At 36.5% G+C, this 21,295-nt stretch overlaps 1 protein-coding gene across 4 annotated transcripts in view; it reads right to left on the bottom strand.

The window, feature by feature from the left end:
* sbf2 (SET binding factor 2) overlaps nucleotides 1-21,295 on the bottom strand; it is a 158,649-nt gene that overhangs the window by 64,154 nt on the left and 73,200 nt on the right. For all 4 annotated transcript variants that reach the window (XM_067400186.1, XM_067400188.1, XM_067400187.1 and 1 more), the window contains 3 exons: nucleotides 20,305-20,414; nucleotides 19,370-19,519; nucleotides 536-604 (listed from right to left, as the gene is read on the bottom strand). In XM_067400186.1, the coding sequence (XP_067256287.1) occupies nucleotides 536-604; nucleotides 19,370-19,519; nucleotides 20,305-20,414 (329 nt within the window). The remainder of the gene's footprint in view (nucleotides 1-535; nucleotides 605-19,369; nucleotides 19,520-20,304; nucleotides 20,415-21,295) is intronic.

Here is a 21,295-nt window from a genome sequence, read left to right as displayed (position 1 = left end):
GGCGCTGATTTATTTACATGTCATATTATCATGTGTACTATTTGTTTTAAATATTACCGTTATCGCACATCTCACATCCTTATTAAAAACAATATCGATATTTTATGTTTTGAATATCACGGTTATCATCAGTATCGGTATATCGCAACACCCCTGGTCTGAACTCGACGGACTGAGTGAAAGAAATGAACCAGAGAAGATTTCCACATCAAAGAAGGCGGAGTCTCAGAGCCACACCCACCTATTATGTCATCATCTTTTCATGTTTGATTTGGCAAGTGGTTTCGAGCTCTTGAAATTAACTCCATTCAAACTTCGTTTTTGCCCGATTTTGCTCAAAATGACGTCACACAAGTTCACTCTTAGATTTCGCTTTTAGTATATCGGGGCCTTTAGAGTTAAAGTGAACAGATGGAGACAGGTGGAAAGTGCCCCCTTCTTCCAGCACTAGTGAATTTGGGTGCCAGTGTTGATGTGGTGTGATTAAGATCCAGTAACTAGAGCTGCTGCCAGTCTGACCTCAACTGTTACTTACCCGATAAAAGGCCGTCGTCAGGGGCAGCAATGCTGCGGCTACAGTGTATTCCTCTGAGCTGGAGCAGTCCTGTGAGTAAACAGAGATGAGGAGATGTTAGATAATACCACTGAAGCATATAAGCTGATGATAAAAAGAGCTTTGGCCAATTGTGCACAAAACATGACACCACTTGCTGTTTTCCTATGTTATATAAGTGTTATTACCAATGTATGTCAAAGTATTGGTTGCATATGTCCATAAATCACATTTTTGTTTTAATAAATATAGGGTAAACATATTATATATGGGCCATTAAAGAAGTCATGCTTATTTGAAAGAGGTTTGGCTTCCATTCAGTCGGTTTTGTATGCTTTTGAGCTGTTTTCATGCATTTCGTGCTTTTAATTTTTTAAATAAGCATGCCTCTGACACAGAGTTTTCAATTCAGAAGTGATTTCATATTTTAAATTCTTTACTGACATGACACTGTCTTATTTAAACTGAACAAAAGTAATTTATGTTGGTTGTTGCATAAAAAGATCAACTGGTGTGGGAGTGACAGATTATATTTAATGAGGATCCTGGAAACAGTCAAAGCCAGATGACTCTGCTTTTTAATGAAAAATAGCTTTTGATTTTATAGCTTCATGAAAAGTCCACGATTCATGATTTGTTGTGTATGATGTGGCACTGCAAAAAAAATTAGTGAAATAGATGAGAAGGGAAACAATGATCCAGGATGAAGGCACATTTATTTATCAAAACTTGTCACTTCTATATTGTCTTACATAGGAATGAAGATGCTGTAAGCGGTGTCAGGATTATATTTCAATACAAAAACGAGTCACCATCTCTATCCTGGCATACACATAGACAGGAACAAATCTAAAACATCGGTTGCTGCACAGATCTTGCATGTCTGACCCCCATGGATGGTGCAGCATGCAATATTTCTCTTTCAGTTCCATGAACTGCGTCGGGAAGCTGAAACATTCCATCATTCTAAGCTTCTGTACACAATTAAAGAACTGGAAATGAACTCGGAGCAAAGTCTGTAATCTTTTACCATCAAATGATCCCAATTATTCTGTGGGGAGACCTTATTCTGTTCAGACTTTATTTTCCTGAAGAAAATGTCAGTGCAAAACTCAACATGATGCTTACTGGTTGTTTACCAGCAGAAGAACCCTATCAGAAGAGTCCCCAGATAAGGTCCAGGGGCCCCCGGGTCTAAGGGATTATTACTTTTTTTTGCCTATTATAATGTCTGAATTCTTTAAAATAACACCTTAAGTACTTTAGTGCCATCTTTAATTATTATTTTTTGGAAAACAACAACAATTGATGAGCGATTGATGGAACAGTTGATGGAATTGTCCCTTTCCCGATTGGGCCAGTGCTGCATTGTCACAAAAGTTTATCATTTGCATGTGTTTTTAAGCCTTGGCAATAATACAAGCGCAAGAACACGTGAAAGAGAACTAAATTTGGAACTCACACGCTGCGTGAGAAGTTTTGTGTGCACACATCCAAAGTGCGTGCCCAGAAAACCTCGCATCTCAGACAGCGTGCGAATACTGAATTGAGCCGTCTTTCACATCTTCTTGTGCTTGAACGGACAAATTCACCGAAAATTATGTCAAAATGTCCTTATTGTAGTGTATCCTCATAAACAGTCGGTTATGGTGAAAGTGTACATAAACAGTTGTGAAATAAAGCGTGTATCAGTATATTGGATCCGTGCATTCGGTCTTAAAGTGACAGCAGCCTAATATACCTGCTGCTGTCCGTTTTTTTTTTTTTTTTTTATGGTAAACGACAAAAAAAAAAAGAAAAAAAAAAATAGCTCACTATTCTTGACTGAATAACTTTTGTAAATTGAATAAGGATTAATCTATATTTACTTTATACTGCAAAGATCATAAGGTGTTATTTTACATTCAATTACTTTATTCAATTTCTGTACCTAAAAACTACTTAGACCTACCTGCACAACAACAACAACATATAATATTATACAATACATAATATTATTAGATATATAGAGTAAAAAAGTATTTTTAATATTATATATAGAACTATATAGTATTTTTAAGTGCACATTCACAATCATGTATTCAAGATGTAATTCTAGTTACACCACATGACATTTTGAGTCTTTAAATTTACACTTTAAAATACTAGTAGACCAATTTTTATTGCGGACACTCTTACTGTGCATGTCACTAACCATTACACAGATCTTCTGATGTGATGTGATGTGAAGTGTAGCCATGCATGGTGTCCCATACTCGAAATCTGTGCTCTGCATTTTACCCATATTGAACAAACACACACACACCGTGAACACACACCCGGAGCAGTGGGTATAGCTCTTTTTAGCTGTGGTGCCCAGGGAGCGATTGGGCCGGTAATGAGACTCAAACCCATGACTTTCGGGTTACAAGTACGACTCTCTAACCATTAGGCCACAACTGACCCAAGTTAATAAATATTCAGCTCAGTATTTACAGTAAGCACACAGAAACACTTTGCATATGCCGGTTATCAGACAAGTCACTCATGGTGTGAATTATTGTGTCACTGAGAGACTTGAGGAGTGGTTAGAAAAGTGTCGCTGGTCTGCTTCTGCACAGCACGTATGTAACTTTACTCACTCGGGAATAAGGATGTTGAGTGACTGTGACTCATCACAAACTATACGTGCTGATGCACAAGTGCAAACAGTTTGAATGGAGGTCTATGGAAGTGCACGTGGAATGTGACACGTCGTTCCCTATAGTTCAGTCTGCCATGTGATCTGCAGTCATAAGATGTGACTCACTTGTATCCTGTTTTACTCCTATATTTACACTCACACACTGTGCACTGGAATAGGCAATGTGTCAACTTCCTGTAAACCAAAAGCTTTATTTTGATTGCTTTCTAGGAATGGCATTAACACAGAGTTTCAGAAGTCCAAATGCAGACTTTGAGCATGTTACACAATATTTTTGTAAAACAGAAGTTGTGGTCAACCTAACTGTATGAAAAACATGCTCTTGCTTATGCTTAGCATTGTGGTTTTGAACCTTAAAGTTACCATGAAATCAAAACTGACCACTTCTATTTTTTTTATGCAATATTGCAGTATATATCATTATTATTTATCATGTGCACATCATTAAAAAAAAATAAAAATAACTTCCCCTCCCCCTTGCAGCAACATCTCTTCTCTGATGATGTGTTTACTGGTGCGAGGGCGGGGCCTGTCACTCATATGAGATCGACCAATAGCAAACCACAACCATCACACCATTCAATCAATTCCTCATGGACAATATCAAGCCCTGCCCTACATTTTTTCTTGTTTGAGAAACTGTTTCACTCAGATATATGTCAAAATAGGGAAGAAAAGACTATCGCAACTTCTGTTTCATGCCGACTTCAAGTACTCAACTTGAGCCAAGTACATGAATGATACACCCTCAGTCAAAATTTTGGAATAATTACGATTTTTTTATGTTTTTGAAAGAAGTCTCTTAAGCTCACCAAGGCTGCATTATTCAAAATCTATTTCTGAAGGATCATGTGACACTGAAGGATGGAGTAACAATTCAGCTCTGCATCACAGGAATAAATTACATTTTAAAATATATTCAACCAGAAAACAGTTATTTTAAACTGTAATAATATTTCACAATATTAAAGTTTTTACTTGATTTTTGATCACACAAATGCAACCTTGGCCAGCAAAAGAGACTCAAAATCATTTAAAAAAATCTTAATTATTACAAACTGTTGACCAGCAGTGAACCTCAAATGTAGCTTGTAAGGCATTGCTTTTAGTTACTTTTCTAGTTTCTTTTATTTCCATAGTGGATCCTATCTCAATCGTTTGTTAAGACAAACCAAAGTCCCTTGGCCTCCTCCTGTTTACCTGGCCTCATGGGAAGGCATCCTAGTGAAGCTGCACTTGCTCAACATGGGAATGATGCACTTCACAACTTCCCAGGACATTTGTTTCTGCAGCTTTCACAGAGCAATGCATAAGTTCATCTGACTGCACAGTCAGATATCTCCCACTGAATGCTTTTTCCAAGACAAAGAATTTAGCACAGTGGGTCTCCAGCTTTAGACTTCACGAGGAGCGGTGGCAAAACAACTGCAGACAAATGAGGAAAAGAAATGAAGTTAGCAGGTGGTTCACCTAGACTTAAAAAATAGATGTTGCGAGACCCCAGTGTGCCTTGGGTTGTCAAAAGAACCGAATTTGGTACCAAGTCGGTACCAAATACAAGCATTTCCCTCTGATAATTTGATCAATGCAATGATCAATGCTTTAAAAACATTTAAAAATACATCTTTGATGCTCTTAGATGCCTGCTTTCAAATGCTCCGGTGTGTATCTGTGTAAGCACTCGGTGAAGAGCATCAAAGATGTCTATTTACAACATTTTTTTGAAGCGTTGATTATTGTAGCTAATCACAGCTTGAGCTTGTGAACACAATGACCAATCAGAGGTGTTTAAAGCAGAACTCAGTAAGATTTGCGAAGCTCCCCCTACAGGTTCCTTCAGTGAATCACACTGTCGTAAATACTTCAAGCACAGCTCTGGACTACAATGCTCACCAGCGCAGTAGTTTTGCAAATACAGTAGAAGATATCTCGATGGAGGTGGGTAATTTTCAAAATTGTCTTATAAAGTCATAATATATACATTGTTTTTGAATTACCGTAAAGCATTTTGTCACTCTCGTGTGAACGTGAACAAGAGGCGAGATTGTGTCGGGTCGATGCAGCTCAACTTGCAAGTGCTGTTTTCTGGCATAGACGTGCCAGAGGGGGTTAGTGCTCGCCTCAAACACACCACTACAAGTCAATTAACCATCGTAAGGACTTAGAAAACTATTTATGATGGTAAAAAAGTTACTTAGTTGTGCTTTAAGAATCTGCTTAATAGGGTTAAAATGCTAGGGGGGAATGCTAGTATGGTCATTTGTTATCATTGTACAAGCAGAATGTGGCAGTTGGTCGGTGTGGCATTTGTCCTGCCCCTCCTACACCGTGATTGCACGGCTAAATAAAAAGTGACAGTGATGAGCACTGCGTTTTACTCAAAGTTTAACATTCTTCAACTCTCAACGACCAGAAAAAAATAGAAGCTCAGCACCTCATTACGCTGCTGGCAAAAAAAAAAAAAAAAAAGCGGAACATTCAGAAAAATCTGCTAGCCTCGCGAAAAAACGCTTTGGTGGACACACGGCCTAAGGCTGTCATGATTATGAATTTTGACTGGCAATTTTTCATACAAAGAAATTGCGATTAGCTTAATTTAAATTGTCTGTTTAAAGTAACGGTTACATTTTATTTTAAGGTGACAGTTACATTGAAATCACTCAAATAAGTTATGAGTAATATTAATTAACCACATGTACTCATTATAGAGTTACGGTTAGGGTTCAGATGTCACGGCCCCCCAAATCATTACTGACTTCAGAAACTTCCCACTAGACTTCAAGCAGCTTGGATTCTGTGCCTCTCCAGTCTTCCTTCAGACTCTGGGACCATGATTTCAACATGAAATGCAAAATTTACTTTTATCTGAAAAGAGGACTTTCGACCACTGTTCACTGTCCAGTTCTTTTTCTCCTTAGCCCAGGTAAGATGCTTCTGACATTGTTTCTGTTTCAGAAGTGGCTTGGTAGTCCTTTTCCTGAAGATGTCTGAGTGTGGTGACTCTTGATGCGCTGACTCCGGCTTCATTTGACTCACTGTGAAGCTCTCCCAAGTGTTTGAATTGGCTTTACTTGACAGTATTCTCAAGCTTGTGGTCATCCCTGTTGCTTGTGCACCTTTGCCTACACAATTTCTTCCTTCTAGTCAACTTTGCATTTAATATGCTTTGATACATCACTCTGTAAACAGCCACCACATTCAGTAATGACCTTCTGTGACTTACTCTCTTTGTGGAGGGTGTCAGTGATTGTCTCCTGGACCATTGCCAAGTCAGCAATCTTCCCCATTAGTGTGGTTTCAAAGAACAAGAGATACCTGGAGTATATACTGTAGGGATGGTCATTTAATGAAACTCAAATGTAAATATTCTAATATTTTGAGATACTGGATTTTGGACTTTCATTAGCTGTACGCTCTAATCAATATAATATATACACACATTATATTTTTATAGATTTTATTTTATTATAGATATATTTTATTTTCTTATAACAAACTTAAAAGTTAAATACAAATCAATATTCTAAATAATTATAAATATTTGAATATTTAAAATATAAATTATAATATTCTTTTTCAACCAGATATGATAAATAGAATAAATGGCTCATCTCCTTATAAGTGTCATTAACTTTGTGCGGAAGAACCACACATGGAACATTGTGCTTTTGCGTTCCACAGGCAAAATAAATTCATGTGGTTTCAACTGACATGCAGTGGGTAAATGATGAAGAGACTTGAGGATTTTTAGGTCAACTATTGACTTAATTGAATGATTACAGAGCAGCAACGGCTGCTTTACTGCTTTACTGTGTTGTTCCAAACACCGCAGAAAGGATGTGCTAAGCTCTGATCTACTTCCTTCACCCCCAGTGCAGCATAAAACAAATGTGTGACTGACAGGCTGAGTAAGTGTTTGCAAGGGCCCCCCGCCGACAGGGCAGGCCGGAGCTGGCCCGTAACCCTGCGGCACAGGAAATGACTGGGATGCCACAGTGCATCTCCACTTCATAGCATGCCAGACCTCTGCTGGGCTTGCACAACATTCAGCTCCAGAACTCGCCACAGCTGGACAAAACGCACAGAAGAAAACAAGATTCTGTAAATTAGGCTTTTTAATAGGCTTGTTTTAAACATGATAAAGTCCATCATTTAATTCCTGGCGAGATAGAGCGCTGACTCCGGCACCATTCTTACGTCTGAAGTAAAACCGGGAGGTGTCCTTTATGAAAACAGTCATCAACAGCAAACAACCGAAGAATGCATAACAAATATGTGCTAACAGCTCTCTGATTTTCCGAGAAGTTGTGTAAAATCAGGCTAGCTCCGATGGGATCGCGAGCTTTGCGAAGGAGGGATGTGGTACCACGGCTCTGTCTTCATCTGTCGCACGCTATGCAAACCCGCCGATCTCAAACAGATGGACCCAGAGTCCAGACGCCTGAGATCATTCACATGTTTTGATGAATATTAGATTGTCTACATACTATAATAAACACGTAGGGAAAAAAAACAAAAAAAAAACAATAAATATGGTCTAGAATTTAAACAAGCAATGTGATGATTAAGGGAAGTAGGGATGGATGTCACAAGCGCGTTTTTGTGTTTGCTACCATCACAAATTCAAATGGGATGTACAAAGTTTTAAGTATTTCCATATCTTGATGATTTCCTACACAGATATATAAAAAAGAAATCGGACTTTAAACCTTTTGTGAATTAATCTGATTAATGTACTTATGGTGCTTTTCTTTATGATTATTAAAACAAAAGAAATATAGCTTCTTTTAATTTAAAACTTTAATCTGAATAATTTGAAAATGATGATGCTTTGCTGTTCAACTATTTAGAAAGGGGGTCGTTTACACAACACAGTTTTTAATTAAAAACAGACAACTTTTTATGTGTTTCAACTTGGGCTGGCAAGCCATTCAAATTTTTTATATAATTAATTACATGATGTGGCGATTACATCATAATTAATTGCTAATCAAATTTGACTGAGAAATAACCCCTAAATGATAATTTAAAGTCATTATTGTGTAAAATAGACATTACAAAATGTAGCTTTAGAAAGAAATATATTATTCGATTCAACATAGAATTTATTAGTTTTGGACCATGACGGTGACATATGGACAATATGGAAATATGATTAAAAAAAATAATAATTATACTCTAATACATAATGATTAATTTATTCATTCATTCATTTGATTAATTCAAACAGCCGATTCATTCAGGAGTGAAGTAAATGGTTCTCTTTATGAATGGTCAGTTGAATCATTTGTTCACTCTATTTATTCAAAACGTAGATTCAGAAATGAAACGCCCGCTGTGTGTCGCTCGGAGATGAACAGTCCTGCATTGTCTTTATATTTTTGTTGACAAAATTAAGCAAAAACAGACAATACTGTGTGTAAAATAACATAATATTAACTTCTTATTTAGTGAACTATTGTGTAAAATCAGTATCACATTTGCACTTGTGCAGTTCGGGACAAAAATATCACTCATATGCTATAGCTTATATCATACGATGTAAAAACTCAAATAGTGGCATTTTTGCCCCATATCTTGAATTTTATAAACATTCTATAGGCTTCATCACACAGTGAGTTGCTGCTCTGCATCATATTTGTCATCAGTCAACTTAATGAAGTGTCACATGACCTATGTAGGTCTGGGGCAGGAAAAGTGCCCTAGAATTAAATATTGAATTTACCTTGGCATAGTTAAATAACAAGAGTTCAGTACATGGAAATGACATACAGTGAGTTTCAAACACCATTGTTTCCTCCTTCTTATATAAATCTCATTTGTTTAAAAGACCTCCGAAGAACAGGCGAATCTCAAAATAACACAGACTGTTACGTAACAGTCGGGATCATTAATATGTACGCCCCCAATATTTGCATATGCCAGCTCATGTTCAAGGCATTAGACAAGGGCAGCCAGTATTAACATCTGGATCTGGGCACAGCTGAATCATCAGACTAGGTAAGCAAGCAAGAACAATAGTGAAAAATGGCAGATGGAGCGATAATAACTGACATGATCCATGATATCATGATATTTTTAGTGATATTTGTAAATTGTCTTTCTAAATGTTTCGTTAGCATTTTGCTAATGTACTGTTAAATGTGGTTAAAGTTACCATCATTTATTACTGTATTCACGGAGACAAGACTGCCGCTATTTTCATTATTAAACACTTGCAGTCTGTATAATTCATAAACACAACTTCATTCTTTATAAATCTCTCCAACAGTGTGTAATGTTAGCTTTAGCCACGGAGCACTATCAAACTCATTCAGAATCAAATGTAAACATCCAAATAAATACAATACTTACGTGATTAGACATGCTGCATGACAAACACTTTGTAAAGATCCATTTTGAGGGTTATATTAGTTGTGTGAACTTTGTCGCAAGCTCTGTGGGTGGGGAGCACGAGAATTAAAGGGGCCTCAACCTATATATCGGTGCATAGTTAATGATGCCCCAAAATAGGCAGTTAAAAAATGAATGAAAAAAAAAAAAATCTATGGGGTATTTTGAGCTGAAACTTCACAAACACATTCAGGGGACACCTTAGACTTATATTACATATTTTAAAAAGACGTTCTAGGGCACCTTTAAATGCGTTCATTTTAACGCGTCATTTTTTACCATAATTAATTAACAGACCTAGTTGTAACCGTTCATTTACACAACGGCATTTTGAGGGCCTGAAAACACATTTTTTTACTGGTTTCAAAGTGCAATTTTTTTAAAAACAATACCGTTATCGCCTCCGTTTAAACTACAAAAAACGTGAATTTATGAAAATGATAATGTCATACGTATAGTGTTTCTTTACAAAGTGATATCGGGAACTACTGGCCTGGCGTGAATAATACAGCATTTTTATTGCTTTTTGCAGATTTTTGTGAACAGGAATCGCTATGGAAAAACGTTTCAGTTTTTAGTACAGCATTGTCATGTAACATACCCTTAATTTACTAAATAAATGCAGAGTCGTCACTTAGATTCACTGGGACCCTAGGCCCAATAAGCAGGCTATACCATAGAGGACCATAGTGAAATCACAAAGCTAGGGACAATAAAGATTCTGCCATTTAAATATAAATGTTACACCCCATGTACACTGTAAGAAAGTTTCGGGTGTGACAAAACTAGAACACTGAACTATCAAATACACATTTCATAAGGTGCTTTTGCACTGGGTAGTTATAGGAACTAGCCACCAGGGTGGTTCCCCGAGAACTAATGTTCCCCTAGGGCCGTTTTCCTGGTTGCATTCGCACCGCCAGTAGGAACTCTGAAGTGACGTTTACTGCGCTTGTTGTTGTGACTTTTATTTTGATGGCACTGAGAACGCCAGAGCTTGAGCACACAGAGCTCCATTAGTTTATGATCTGTTTAATAGTCCTGTCTAATACATTATTAGATAGAACGGTTATACAAAGAAAGTAGACAGTATATGCAAAAGTATTTGCATTTGCCGTGTGATTGATGCCCAATGTCGCTAGCTGAGCAGAAATACATTATCATTTACGTTTATGCATTTGCTTTTATCCAAAGTGACTTACATTGCATTACTTTACATTTTAGTATTGTGAGTATGTGCAATCCCTGGGATCGAACCCATGACCTTGGCATTGCTAGTGCCATGCTCTAACCACTGAGCTACAGGAAAGCATGTCTTCATGTTATCATGTTTTGCTTGGCTGAAAGTTGTGTTGGATTTTCTCCTTAGAATAAAGGTTGAGAGGTCCATCTATCACATTTTCGTAGAGTTAGTTTGTGGAGTAAATATATAGGCTATAACCTGTGTGTAAAAATGACGAGTGTTGGCGTTTCGTGTGCGTTCAGCCAATCAGCATACACTTACACCACTGGGAGATCATATTGTGCTGGGTTTGATCCTACTCTGAAGAAGGATCTAATTTAGTTTCCCCAAAAGGAGTTCCTAGAACTAAGTTCCTAGTTCCTGCAGTGCAAACATGGCAAAAAGTGGGTACTTCCACAAATAGTTCTAGGAACTATGAAAGGGTTCCTCCAGAGCAAAATTCCCTATAATTGATGTGTTCACTTTGCAGTGTAGAATATTTAGTTCCAAAAGTTCAATTTTTTAGTAATATTTACGCTATCGGATGAGAAAAAAAATTAAAACTGAATTGGGCTGGATAATTGGGCATCAACACTATTATTGAACTGAATCAACATTGAAATGAATAACGACAATATTGTCTTCTGTAGAGCTGCTTATGATAACTGAACTCGTTTAGTAATTGATGAACTTTGAAACAACGAAACTTTTATTGAATTTAATTTAGACAACATTTAACTCAATTAAGCTGCATATTATCTTCTGTAGAACTGCTTTACATCTTAAATTGAATTTGTTTCATTTACACCAATGTAAAGCTGCTTTGAGTCTGTATTGTTTAAAGCGCTCTATAAATAAATGCGACTTGACTTAAAGGGAACATTCTAGTTTGTTGCATCACTCGCAGTCGGAGCAAATAATTAGAACAAGTATGTGACACAATTTGACTGAAACACTGAAAAAGTCAGTGTGCGTGTGTCTGTGCGATTATGTCCCCAGCTATTCTTAGCGCAGATGTAATAAACAAAAAAACATAAGTTGAATAATCACTGGCGTCACTGCTGTCTGTTGTAGCTCTTCGTTGAAGGTGATGACAGCGCCCGCAGTGTAATATGAAAGCAATTAGGGTGTCCAAGCAATCTGCTATTTTTGTTTGTCTTACAGCTCAACTGAGACAAATCCACTGACCTCGGCGCCACACACGAGACAGAGTCATGACAAACTATCCCGAAAATGTGGACATCTTTTATAACACTTGTTGCCTTTGCACAATACAGCAGTGCAAAGAGCAGCGCTACATTACCATGAAATGCAACAGGACGATTATTAAAAAATTCTTGCGATGCTTTCCCTGATCTTGTGAGCAAGATTATCACGTGCAGTCACGTTATTTGCTCAGTAATGTGAGTTTTGTTCTTCGAAAACAGCGCATACCTGTCAGGAACCTCAAATTTATGTAAGCTCCCCAACAAATCTCAAATACCAAACGCTCCAGGAGAATTAAACAACAGAGAAAATCAAGAAGAACTGCAGCCACATCTGAGGTGGAAGATTTATGTCCTACATAAAACAAAAACCAAAGTTTCCAACAGTACGGTAGTGTCTGATAGGATCTCTGCTGTTTCCAATGAGGAGGAGAATATTCCTCCTAAAGTCTCTAAAAACTGACTAACACTTTATTTTATGGTGACATAAGCCTCATGCAGTCAGTCTATGTTTGATATTTGTGCATATCCATAGGAATCAGTGTGTGAGAATGGCAAAAATCACACGAAATTGGGATTTTTACAAATCCAGTGAAATCAAATCTGCTCTGCTCTGATCGGATTTTGTGTGGTTTATGTCACTTTCTGAAGCCATATAAAAGATGTTTTTATAGGAAACATGCTGAAAGTTGCTGCGTCTTCCTACAAGGTTGTTTAAGACATGAAAAGCTACACACTCCATCAGTTAGAGTTAGAACTGTTCCAAAACATGCTAGAAACATAATAATCACTGCGATAATGATCCAATCATAGACTCTTAAGCATTTGCCTACTTAAATCCAGACAGTGACTTTTATTTTGACCGGGCAGTGCAGTGCAGTGCAGTGCAGTGCAGTGTAATGTAATGTAATGTAATGTAATGTAATGTAATGTAATGTAATGTAATGTAATGTAATGTAATGTAATGTAATGTATTGTATTGTATTGTATTGTATTGTATTGTATTGTATTGTATTGTATGTAAGGCCCAATGTTTCCAAAATTCAGAAAATGTGGACAGAATCGCGGAATAGTCATAAAAATGGAATTTACTGTATAACATGGAATGTCACAGAATTTGTTACATTTTTGCTGAATAAATTAAAAGCAAGTCAGTACTCTTGAATCAAATTGTGATATAGACTAGTGTCTGTGAATATTAAACAGCAAAAAAACTATTTAAATATGAATCCTGCATGTTTTGCGTGTCTCTGTGAATGAATGGCTCAGACACATGGTTTCATTTACCACAAACACACACTGAAGCCACATGCAAAAAATTATTGTCATATCATAAACACAGAAACTAAAGGTTTTCACGGCAACCCGTCAAAATAAAGGTTTGGTTTAACTTGAAGAAATTGTGACAGAAATATATTTCTGTTGTACAGTAGAATTTAGCTACGTTTCAATGTAGTAATCATAATACTTACACTAATAATAATAAATTATTATTAAATTATTATTTATTTTTTAAGGAATAATCATTTTCTTCCATCTTTTAATTTTAACAGTAAAGCTCTGCTGTGCAGCAATTTTTGACAAATAATTGTTTAATTTCATATGATTAAAAGATAAATTAAATTCATATTTTATGCCTTAATTTGATTGTCAGATTTTTTTTTTTTAAATTGTTATTATTTTTTTTAATTAGTATTTTGTATTATATTTAATATTATTGTAGGGCCCTAAAAAAAATAATACATTTAGCTGTTTTTATGAATTAAATTAATTAGTCATATGTTTTTGATTATTAACATTTAATTAAACAATTAAAATAGAATCCAGAAAGCTTAAATAAAATTTGGTAAAAATAAAACAATTTAAAAAGAAGGGCCCTAAAATGAAATTTTTGTTAAAATTTTAAATTTAAATTGTATAAGTTTCATGATTTCAATTAATTTGATGTGCTTTTGATTGCTAAACTTTAATTTAACCATGAAAATGGAGTCCCCCCAAAAATGTTAAACTGAAAAAAAAAAAAAAAAAAATCAAACATACATGCATAATTTTAAAAAATATATATAAATTATAAATTATATGTATAAATAAATATACATACTTATATATATTTTATATTACATATAAATATAAATATTTTATATATAAATATAATTTTTTTCTTAAATATATACATGTATATGCATGTATTTATATATACAACACACACATATATTACGTAACATAGACTTTTATTTTGCAAACGATTAATCGCGATTAATCGTTGTGCAGCCCTACTTTCATTAACTGTACAGAACAGAAACAGAACTCTGTGATTCTGCGTTTCCGCAGGTGATTTATTCCAACAGGTTCGGAAGAGCAGATCAAAGACAATCGGACACATGGACCATCCGTGCTGCTTTCTCCAATGGTATTCAGACTTCTACATAATATATCTTGTCATTTTCATCCCTGTTTCATGTCATGTTGTTGCCTCTGGTGCCAAACAACCTTTGCCCTTGACACGGTCTCTGGAGGTTTACATGAAACCCCTCTTGCTTGGGCCCAGCATGCTTGTTTCTGTCTCTCATCTCGATTAACTGACTCTGATAGCTGATAGCACATGCATTTCATCTTTTGAAAGCTGCTCCACATCTGTATCTCATCTCACAATGGAAAACAATACATTACAGACCTGCGTACGGCTTAGCTATCAGATGACAGCTATACAAAAATATTTCTCTCCATTGTTTTTAATATATGTATCTAAATGTAGATATTTTTTAAATTGTGTTTTCAAAACTTTTTCGTCTAACAACCCCACTCTTCTCGGCTGCAGATGTTGACATCCAAGCTGGTCTGTATTATTTTGCCGAAAGTATGTTGGGAATGTCCAGTGACTCTATAAAAGTTCTCTAGCTGTTTAAACAGCACAGCATCATTAAAATCCCCAGAACACACCGACGTGAAGCTGTAAAACACAAGGAACTACCAGCGGGACCCTACTCTGCTCTGAGATTAATGGCAATGTGACAGTTTATAAAGGAATGTGATGGACTAACACGCAATAAGTCATGAAGTGCTATGACAAGAAAAGGACATAGTTACGCAAAACTCAAACAACTTTGTATAAATCAAACATTCCTCTTACAGGAAGCTGCGTGCCCATAGATCAGTAAGATGATCTAAATTGTGATGAACAACAATACCTTTCTGAGTATTATTAAAGCAGTATTATTTCATTCAGTGCAATAAAACAGCGCAATAAGTCATGCAGGCACAGTGCTGGCTGAAAAATTCTGGAAAATCTGCAGCTTTCAAACGAAAAGGTCCATTTCGATTTGCCTTGTCAGAGATGTTTGTTTAACACTAAATCTGCTGTTCCCTTTCTTAAAAGACTCCAGGCATTGCATTTAATTAATAACCTACTTTACGTCATAGATCCTATCAGGAGGTCCTGTCGGCAGTATTTTAAAGGGAGAACAAAGAGCTGCTGATTTTCCCTAAATGGCAGTTTGTGGTTTATCCTTATATACATTATAAGACCCTCTTTCCACGACACGCATGACCAGGGCTTGACATTAACTTTTTTTGCTCAGCAGCCACTGTGGCTAGTGGTTTTCCACTCAGCATTTTCACTGGCACAATTTTGACATCAATACCGAAAACTGCCATATAGTTATTTTTAATATTATCTCATAATTTGGCAGCAGGTTTATTAGGCTGCTGTCACTTTAAGACCTGATGCACGGATCCATTATACTGTTACGTTTTCTTTCTCAACTGTTTACGTTCACTTAAAACAACGGACTGTGTTTACATGAATACTCACCAAGGTCAGCATTTTGGCATTATTTTGTGTGTATTTGACTGTTTAAGCACAAAAAGCATTGAAAAAGAGTAATACCGAGAGGTGACTTTATGTGTGCACACTTTGGGTTTGAGCACAAAATCTGCAGGAATGAGTAAAATTATGCGCTATACACTCAATCCCACACCGAAATTCAAGCCCTGTAACACCAACAATATTCATCCGGAGCAAATTAAACGAGTGAGTGAGGGGAGATGGGTTTGTGTGTCGACTCTCTGTCGGAAAGATGAGAGAGAGAAAGAGCAGCTGGTATTGTGTGTCTATTCTGTCGAAAAGGAGTATTGAAAGCGTTTCAGATATTTCAGTATCGATGTGTATTGAAAAATCAATATGTTTGACAACACTACATTGCACTTATTTCTGATGCCTTTTTAAAAGACTACAATTGAAAAATGTATATATACAGGGTTTGACATTAACACCTGTCAATCTGCCAAATGTGGGTGTATTTCAGAAGTGGCATGTAACGCAGTCATTACTACTAGACACTTTGGTTTAATTTTTATATAGTACAGGCTAAACATTTTTCAATTGATCAATTCATCTGAAATAAATAAAAACTATGCGCAATGTAGTGTTGTCAAAAATATAGATTTTTAGATACATATTGATACTGAAATAGCGTTTCGACGTGGGATTAGCATGTACTGTGCATAATTTCCTGCAGATTTTGTGTGCGTGCAAATTAGGGCTGGGACAATATTTCGGATGCGTCGCGATTCGTGGATTGATTCTGGTATTTTCCAAATGCAATGCAAATTGATTCTGAGCTTAGTTTTTAACAGCAGATGCTTTTTAGATTTTAACAGCAGACACTCAAATGCTCATGAGGAAGAGCGCTCGTGCGTTCAGCTGAGTCTGAGAATGTATTTGCTCCACAGAATGCTTTTATGACGTGAGATGAATGTAAACAGCCCACTGCAAACACCCTTGTAATTCGCTTCAACCTTTTCAAACTTTATAAATGATTATTTTATAGAAGGTGGTGTGTGTAAGGAATTGACTGTTTCTAAAGCATGCAGTGCCATCTGCTGTTGAAAACTAAGCTCAGAACCGATTCGAGAGAGAATCGCGATACATATGGAAAATATCAGAATCTATCCAGAATCATTTCTTTATTTGCAATGCATTGATGTATTGTCCCTAGTGCACATAAACAGCCTCGTAGTACTAAATTTTGTTTTTTCACTGCTTATTGTGCTTAAACAGTCAAATACACACAAAATAATGTCAAAATGCCGGTCTTGGTGAGCATTCACGTAAACACAGTCAGTTACATTTTAAGTGAACATAAACAGTTGAGAAAGAAAACGCATGTGTAACAGTATATTGGATCCGTGCATCAGGTCTTAAGGTGATGATACACGGGGCAACTTTTTGAGCAATGTTGCTGGGCAATGTTGCCGTCAACGGGCAACCTGATGAGACACAGGGCAACTAATTAGGGCAACAGACAGTTGGCAGCAACTAATCAGAGAGGAGCAAATCTATTGCTAACTCAATAAATACTTTATTATAAACACTTGTTAGGCACTTTATTTCAACTTTTCAAATATTTTCTTCATTTTTATTAAAAATAAATGCCTTTCCGAATTGATTTGTGACAGGAAAAGGGAGAAGAGCGAGTTCGGCAAAAGGCGGCTTCGAACCCGCGTCGATCGCATCGAAAACTATTCAAATGTCAAACGCCCTACAGCCTACGCTACTAGAGACTTTAGAAATATTTCCGTCTTTTTAGTATTTAACTGAAATCATTCAATAGCTTCATTACAGCATACATACATTACTTTCGGACAGTTGTTGGTATTTTAAGCAATATATGAGGTAAATTCCCTGTTTTGGGTTGACGCATGACAACTTACTAGCGTAAAAAGATAAAGGTTCACACTCCTTTTCTCCGCTCCACTGCCGCTGAGAGGCCGCCATCTTGTTTGAATTTTTTTCTGAAATCTCCGAACCGGTCATGTGATCGGCTGCTAACATTCTGATTGGAGGATCTCAAAAAATTGCCCACGACCGATCTAACGTATCCAGATATACATTTGTTGCTCATTCTCCGTGGGAAAGTGCCCAAGCAACGTTGCTCGGCAACATTGCTCAAAAAGTTGCCCCGTGTATCATCACCTTTAAAGTAACTAGAGGTGTGCACAAATAGTAGAATATTCGAATATTTGTTCTGTAATTAATATTCGAAAAATAAAAATTTTACTACGTTGCTTTCCTGGCCGTAAATGCAATGAATCCATGATAAATCCTGAGCACTAAACCTCGCAGTTATAACTAAATGCACCGGGTGGCGCTGTGGAGCGTGTTTAACAAGTTTATTGAATTTGATCGTCACATAATATTGTCATCTGCCTCACGAAGTTTGGAATTACTTGGATGAAAATGATCTTACACAATGGAATTACTTTTGATCAAATTAATTAATGAAACCGAGTTATCATAATATCACCACCATATTGAGAAAGCACATGAAATGAGGAAAGACCACCACGGCATTCACGACAGGTAGGCTAAGCGCAGATATACCCAAAGTGAGCCAAGAAGATAACTTATCTGATTTTGAGACATATGCTTCCTTTATATTTACGAACAGAAAACACAAAGTGCTACTGTTAGAAACGTAGCTTAGCACACCGTTATGTATTATCGTTATCTTGTTTCTGCAACTTCTGTCAGCGCAATAATATGGATAATATTATTGTTTTTCTCAACATAAACATGTGAAACAATATGAAAACGATAACCATGCAGGCTACTGTCTCGAGTGTATTATGTACATTACGTTTTGTACGATAACTGCCACCGTCTGCTTTATTAGCGTTTTTCTCGTTCGCGCTGCTTGAGCTTAAATGCTTTTGTTCTTTATATTTTTTTTTGTTTGCACAAATTGATTAATGCTTTAATCTAAAAGAAAACCTTAAGATATAACACAAGCTTGTTGTGTATATTGCCTGATCGTAACCTTGTTCAGAAATGGTTACAAATTCTTGATGAATTAAAGTCCTTCTTGTTTAAGGTAATTTAAATAAACGAATATTCGTTTTTTACGAGCCCAAATATTCAAATACAATATTTTGGAAAAATGCCCATCCCTAAAAGTAACAGCAGCCTAATTATGAGATAATATTAAAAAATTCTATATCGCAGTTTTTCCCCATGATAACTTTCATTACAATAACACTCTTTTGTGAATAAGTCTTTCAAATTAAAGTGTGAATCTTTTTCATTGTTACAGTATTGTCTCCTATTCCACCTTAATACCCGTCAATATTTTGCAAATATTTAATATTTAAAATATATATACACACACAGTATATTATATATTGTGTGTTGCAGTATTTCTGTATTTTGTGATCTGGATCTCTGGCAGGATATATCATATTACTTGATTGGCTGCTCTGGTGCTTTTTATTTTAAGGTCGCTGTGGTAATAAATTCTGGAAATACTGAAACCCACCTGTAGAGCGCAGTTCATCATGCGAACAATATGATCAAACTGCTGGTGGTCCAGAATGGCACGGTTCTGCCGGACATGGTGGCTGAGCTCTTCGGTCAGACACTGGCGTGCTGCTTTGCCTTTCAGGGCCCGAAGAGCCGCAGGGAGCGTCTGAAGAAACAGCAGTGTCAAGGCATTACTGAAACATATGCTTTTTCATCACGTACCATTCACCTAAAAAGACTGGGCCGCCCTCATCTGGATGCAGAAGTGGTTTGCTTGAATATATGCATGCAAAGGCCACAATCATTCCAGCTAAATCCAGCCGGTTGACCTCTGACCCATAGTTAAAATTCCAGCATGGTTGTTATTGATGAGATTTTACGTCTAGACGGAGGCAGCACCCTCCGCTCAGGTTTACTCGGGCCGAGGTTGTGTGGAGGTGATGTCTTTACTGGCTCACAGAAGCCGTTAAGCTGGAAGCACAACATTTTTACAACTGTAAAGGGATGCAAGCTTGCATTGTATAACCTACAATTTAAACTCAATGTGTGCAGGTAGCTGGCTACCATTCCAACGCAAACACACTGGGGATGGATCACAAATGATGGCAGGCTCCAAACATCCCCTGTGAGCAAATTTCCTTTGCTTCAGGTAATTTGCACAAAGTTATTTAGACTGAAAATATGTTAAGATGCTTTAGACAAACACCAGTCTCGGTTAATGTTAGAATAATATTAGGATTAGTGATAAGGGCAGGGAAATTAGAAGAATATGTGTGACTGTTTGTTCACCCCTTTCCTCCTACGCTTGTACGACTTGCAGCTGGAGAGCTTTGCTTATCGTGCTATGAACGGCATCGCTAATGCGAGCTAATCTGCATGCTGTCTTTTTCCAGATGCGCAAGAGAATATGTGGGTTTAATCCTTCTGTCATCACAGAAATGATTGCATCACCTTCTCTGTCTCCAGAGTCTTGTTGTCGAAGATGAAGCCGATGCACGTCCGGACCACCTCCAGTCTACGAGCGCTGTTAAAAACCGAGCTGGCCTTGCCAAGGATAGATACTGCGTAAAAGATAAGAACAAATAACAAATGAAGAGGTCGTGTGTCGAGTGCCAAATCACTGGAACAATAAGTGTGGAAAAATAAAAGACACCAATGTAAGTCAATAAGTATTGAAATAAACCGCTTATATGACTAAAATAGCCTCCTTTAGGATGATACAAGACCTTCTGGTTTGCACCAGGATCATGATCACCCTGTCAAGGTTTATTTTACATTAGTGATCAGTGACTGTACATTATGCTTATTACTTAACAAATATGTAAATCAGAGGTTTACAACATTTTTTGTGTGCTAAACAGTAAATCAGGGTTCCTCAAATCCAGCCATGGAGGGACCCAAGATCCTCAGAGATACTACAAACATACAGGTAGGTGAGTTTGATCAGGGTTTGAACTGCAGTAGCCCTAATATTTAAAGTCAAAATCAAAAATCAAACCTGAACCTATTCATTTTCCAAATGCATTCATTTGCATCATTCTTTTTTTTTTTTCTATAATAATGTTCTGTTTTCATCATTTTCAACCAAAATTAAACTTGTTTCATGCTGACTTTAACTAATTTTAACCTGTCAAATGAATTTCACAACATCTTTACATGGTTGTATGAAATTATTTTTTTTATTGAAATTTTACTGTAAATAAGAAACTGAAAACTACCAGTAGGTGGTGGTAAATGTGTTAATGATTCATTCATTCATTCAATCGATTCGTTCAAACGGCTGATTCATTCAGGAGTGAAGTAAATGTTTCTCTTTATGAACGGTCCATTGAATCATTAGGCTTGTTGGATTTTAACAGCAAAGTAACTCAAACTCAAACATAACGTATATATATATATATATATATATATATATATATATATATATATATATATATATATA

Source organism: Chanodichthys erythropterus, chromosome 11, assembly GCF_024489055.1.
Source record: "Chanodichthys erythropterus isolate Z2021 chromosome 11, ASM2448905v1, whole genome shotgun sequence".
NCBI classification, from domain to species: Eukaryota; Metazoa; Chordata; class Actinopteri; order Cypriniformes; family Xenocyprididae; genus Chanodichthys; species Chanodichthys erythropterus.
This window is presented reverse-complemented; position numbering and strand designations above follow the sequence as displayed.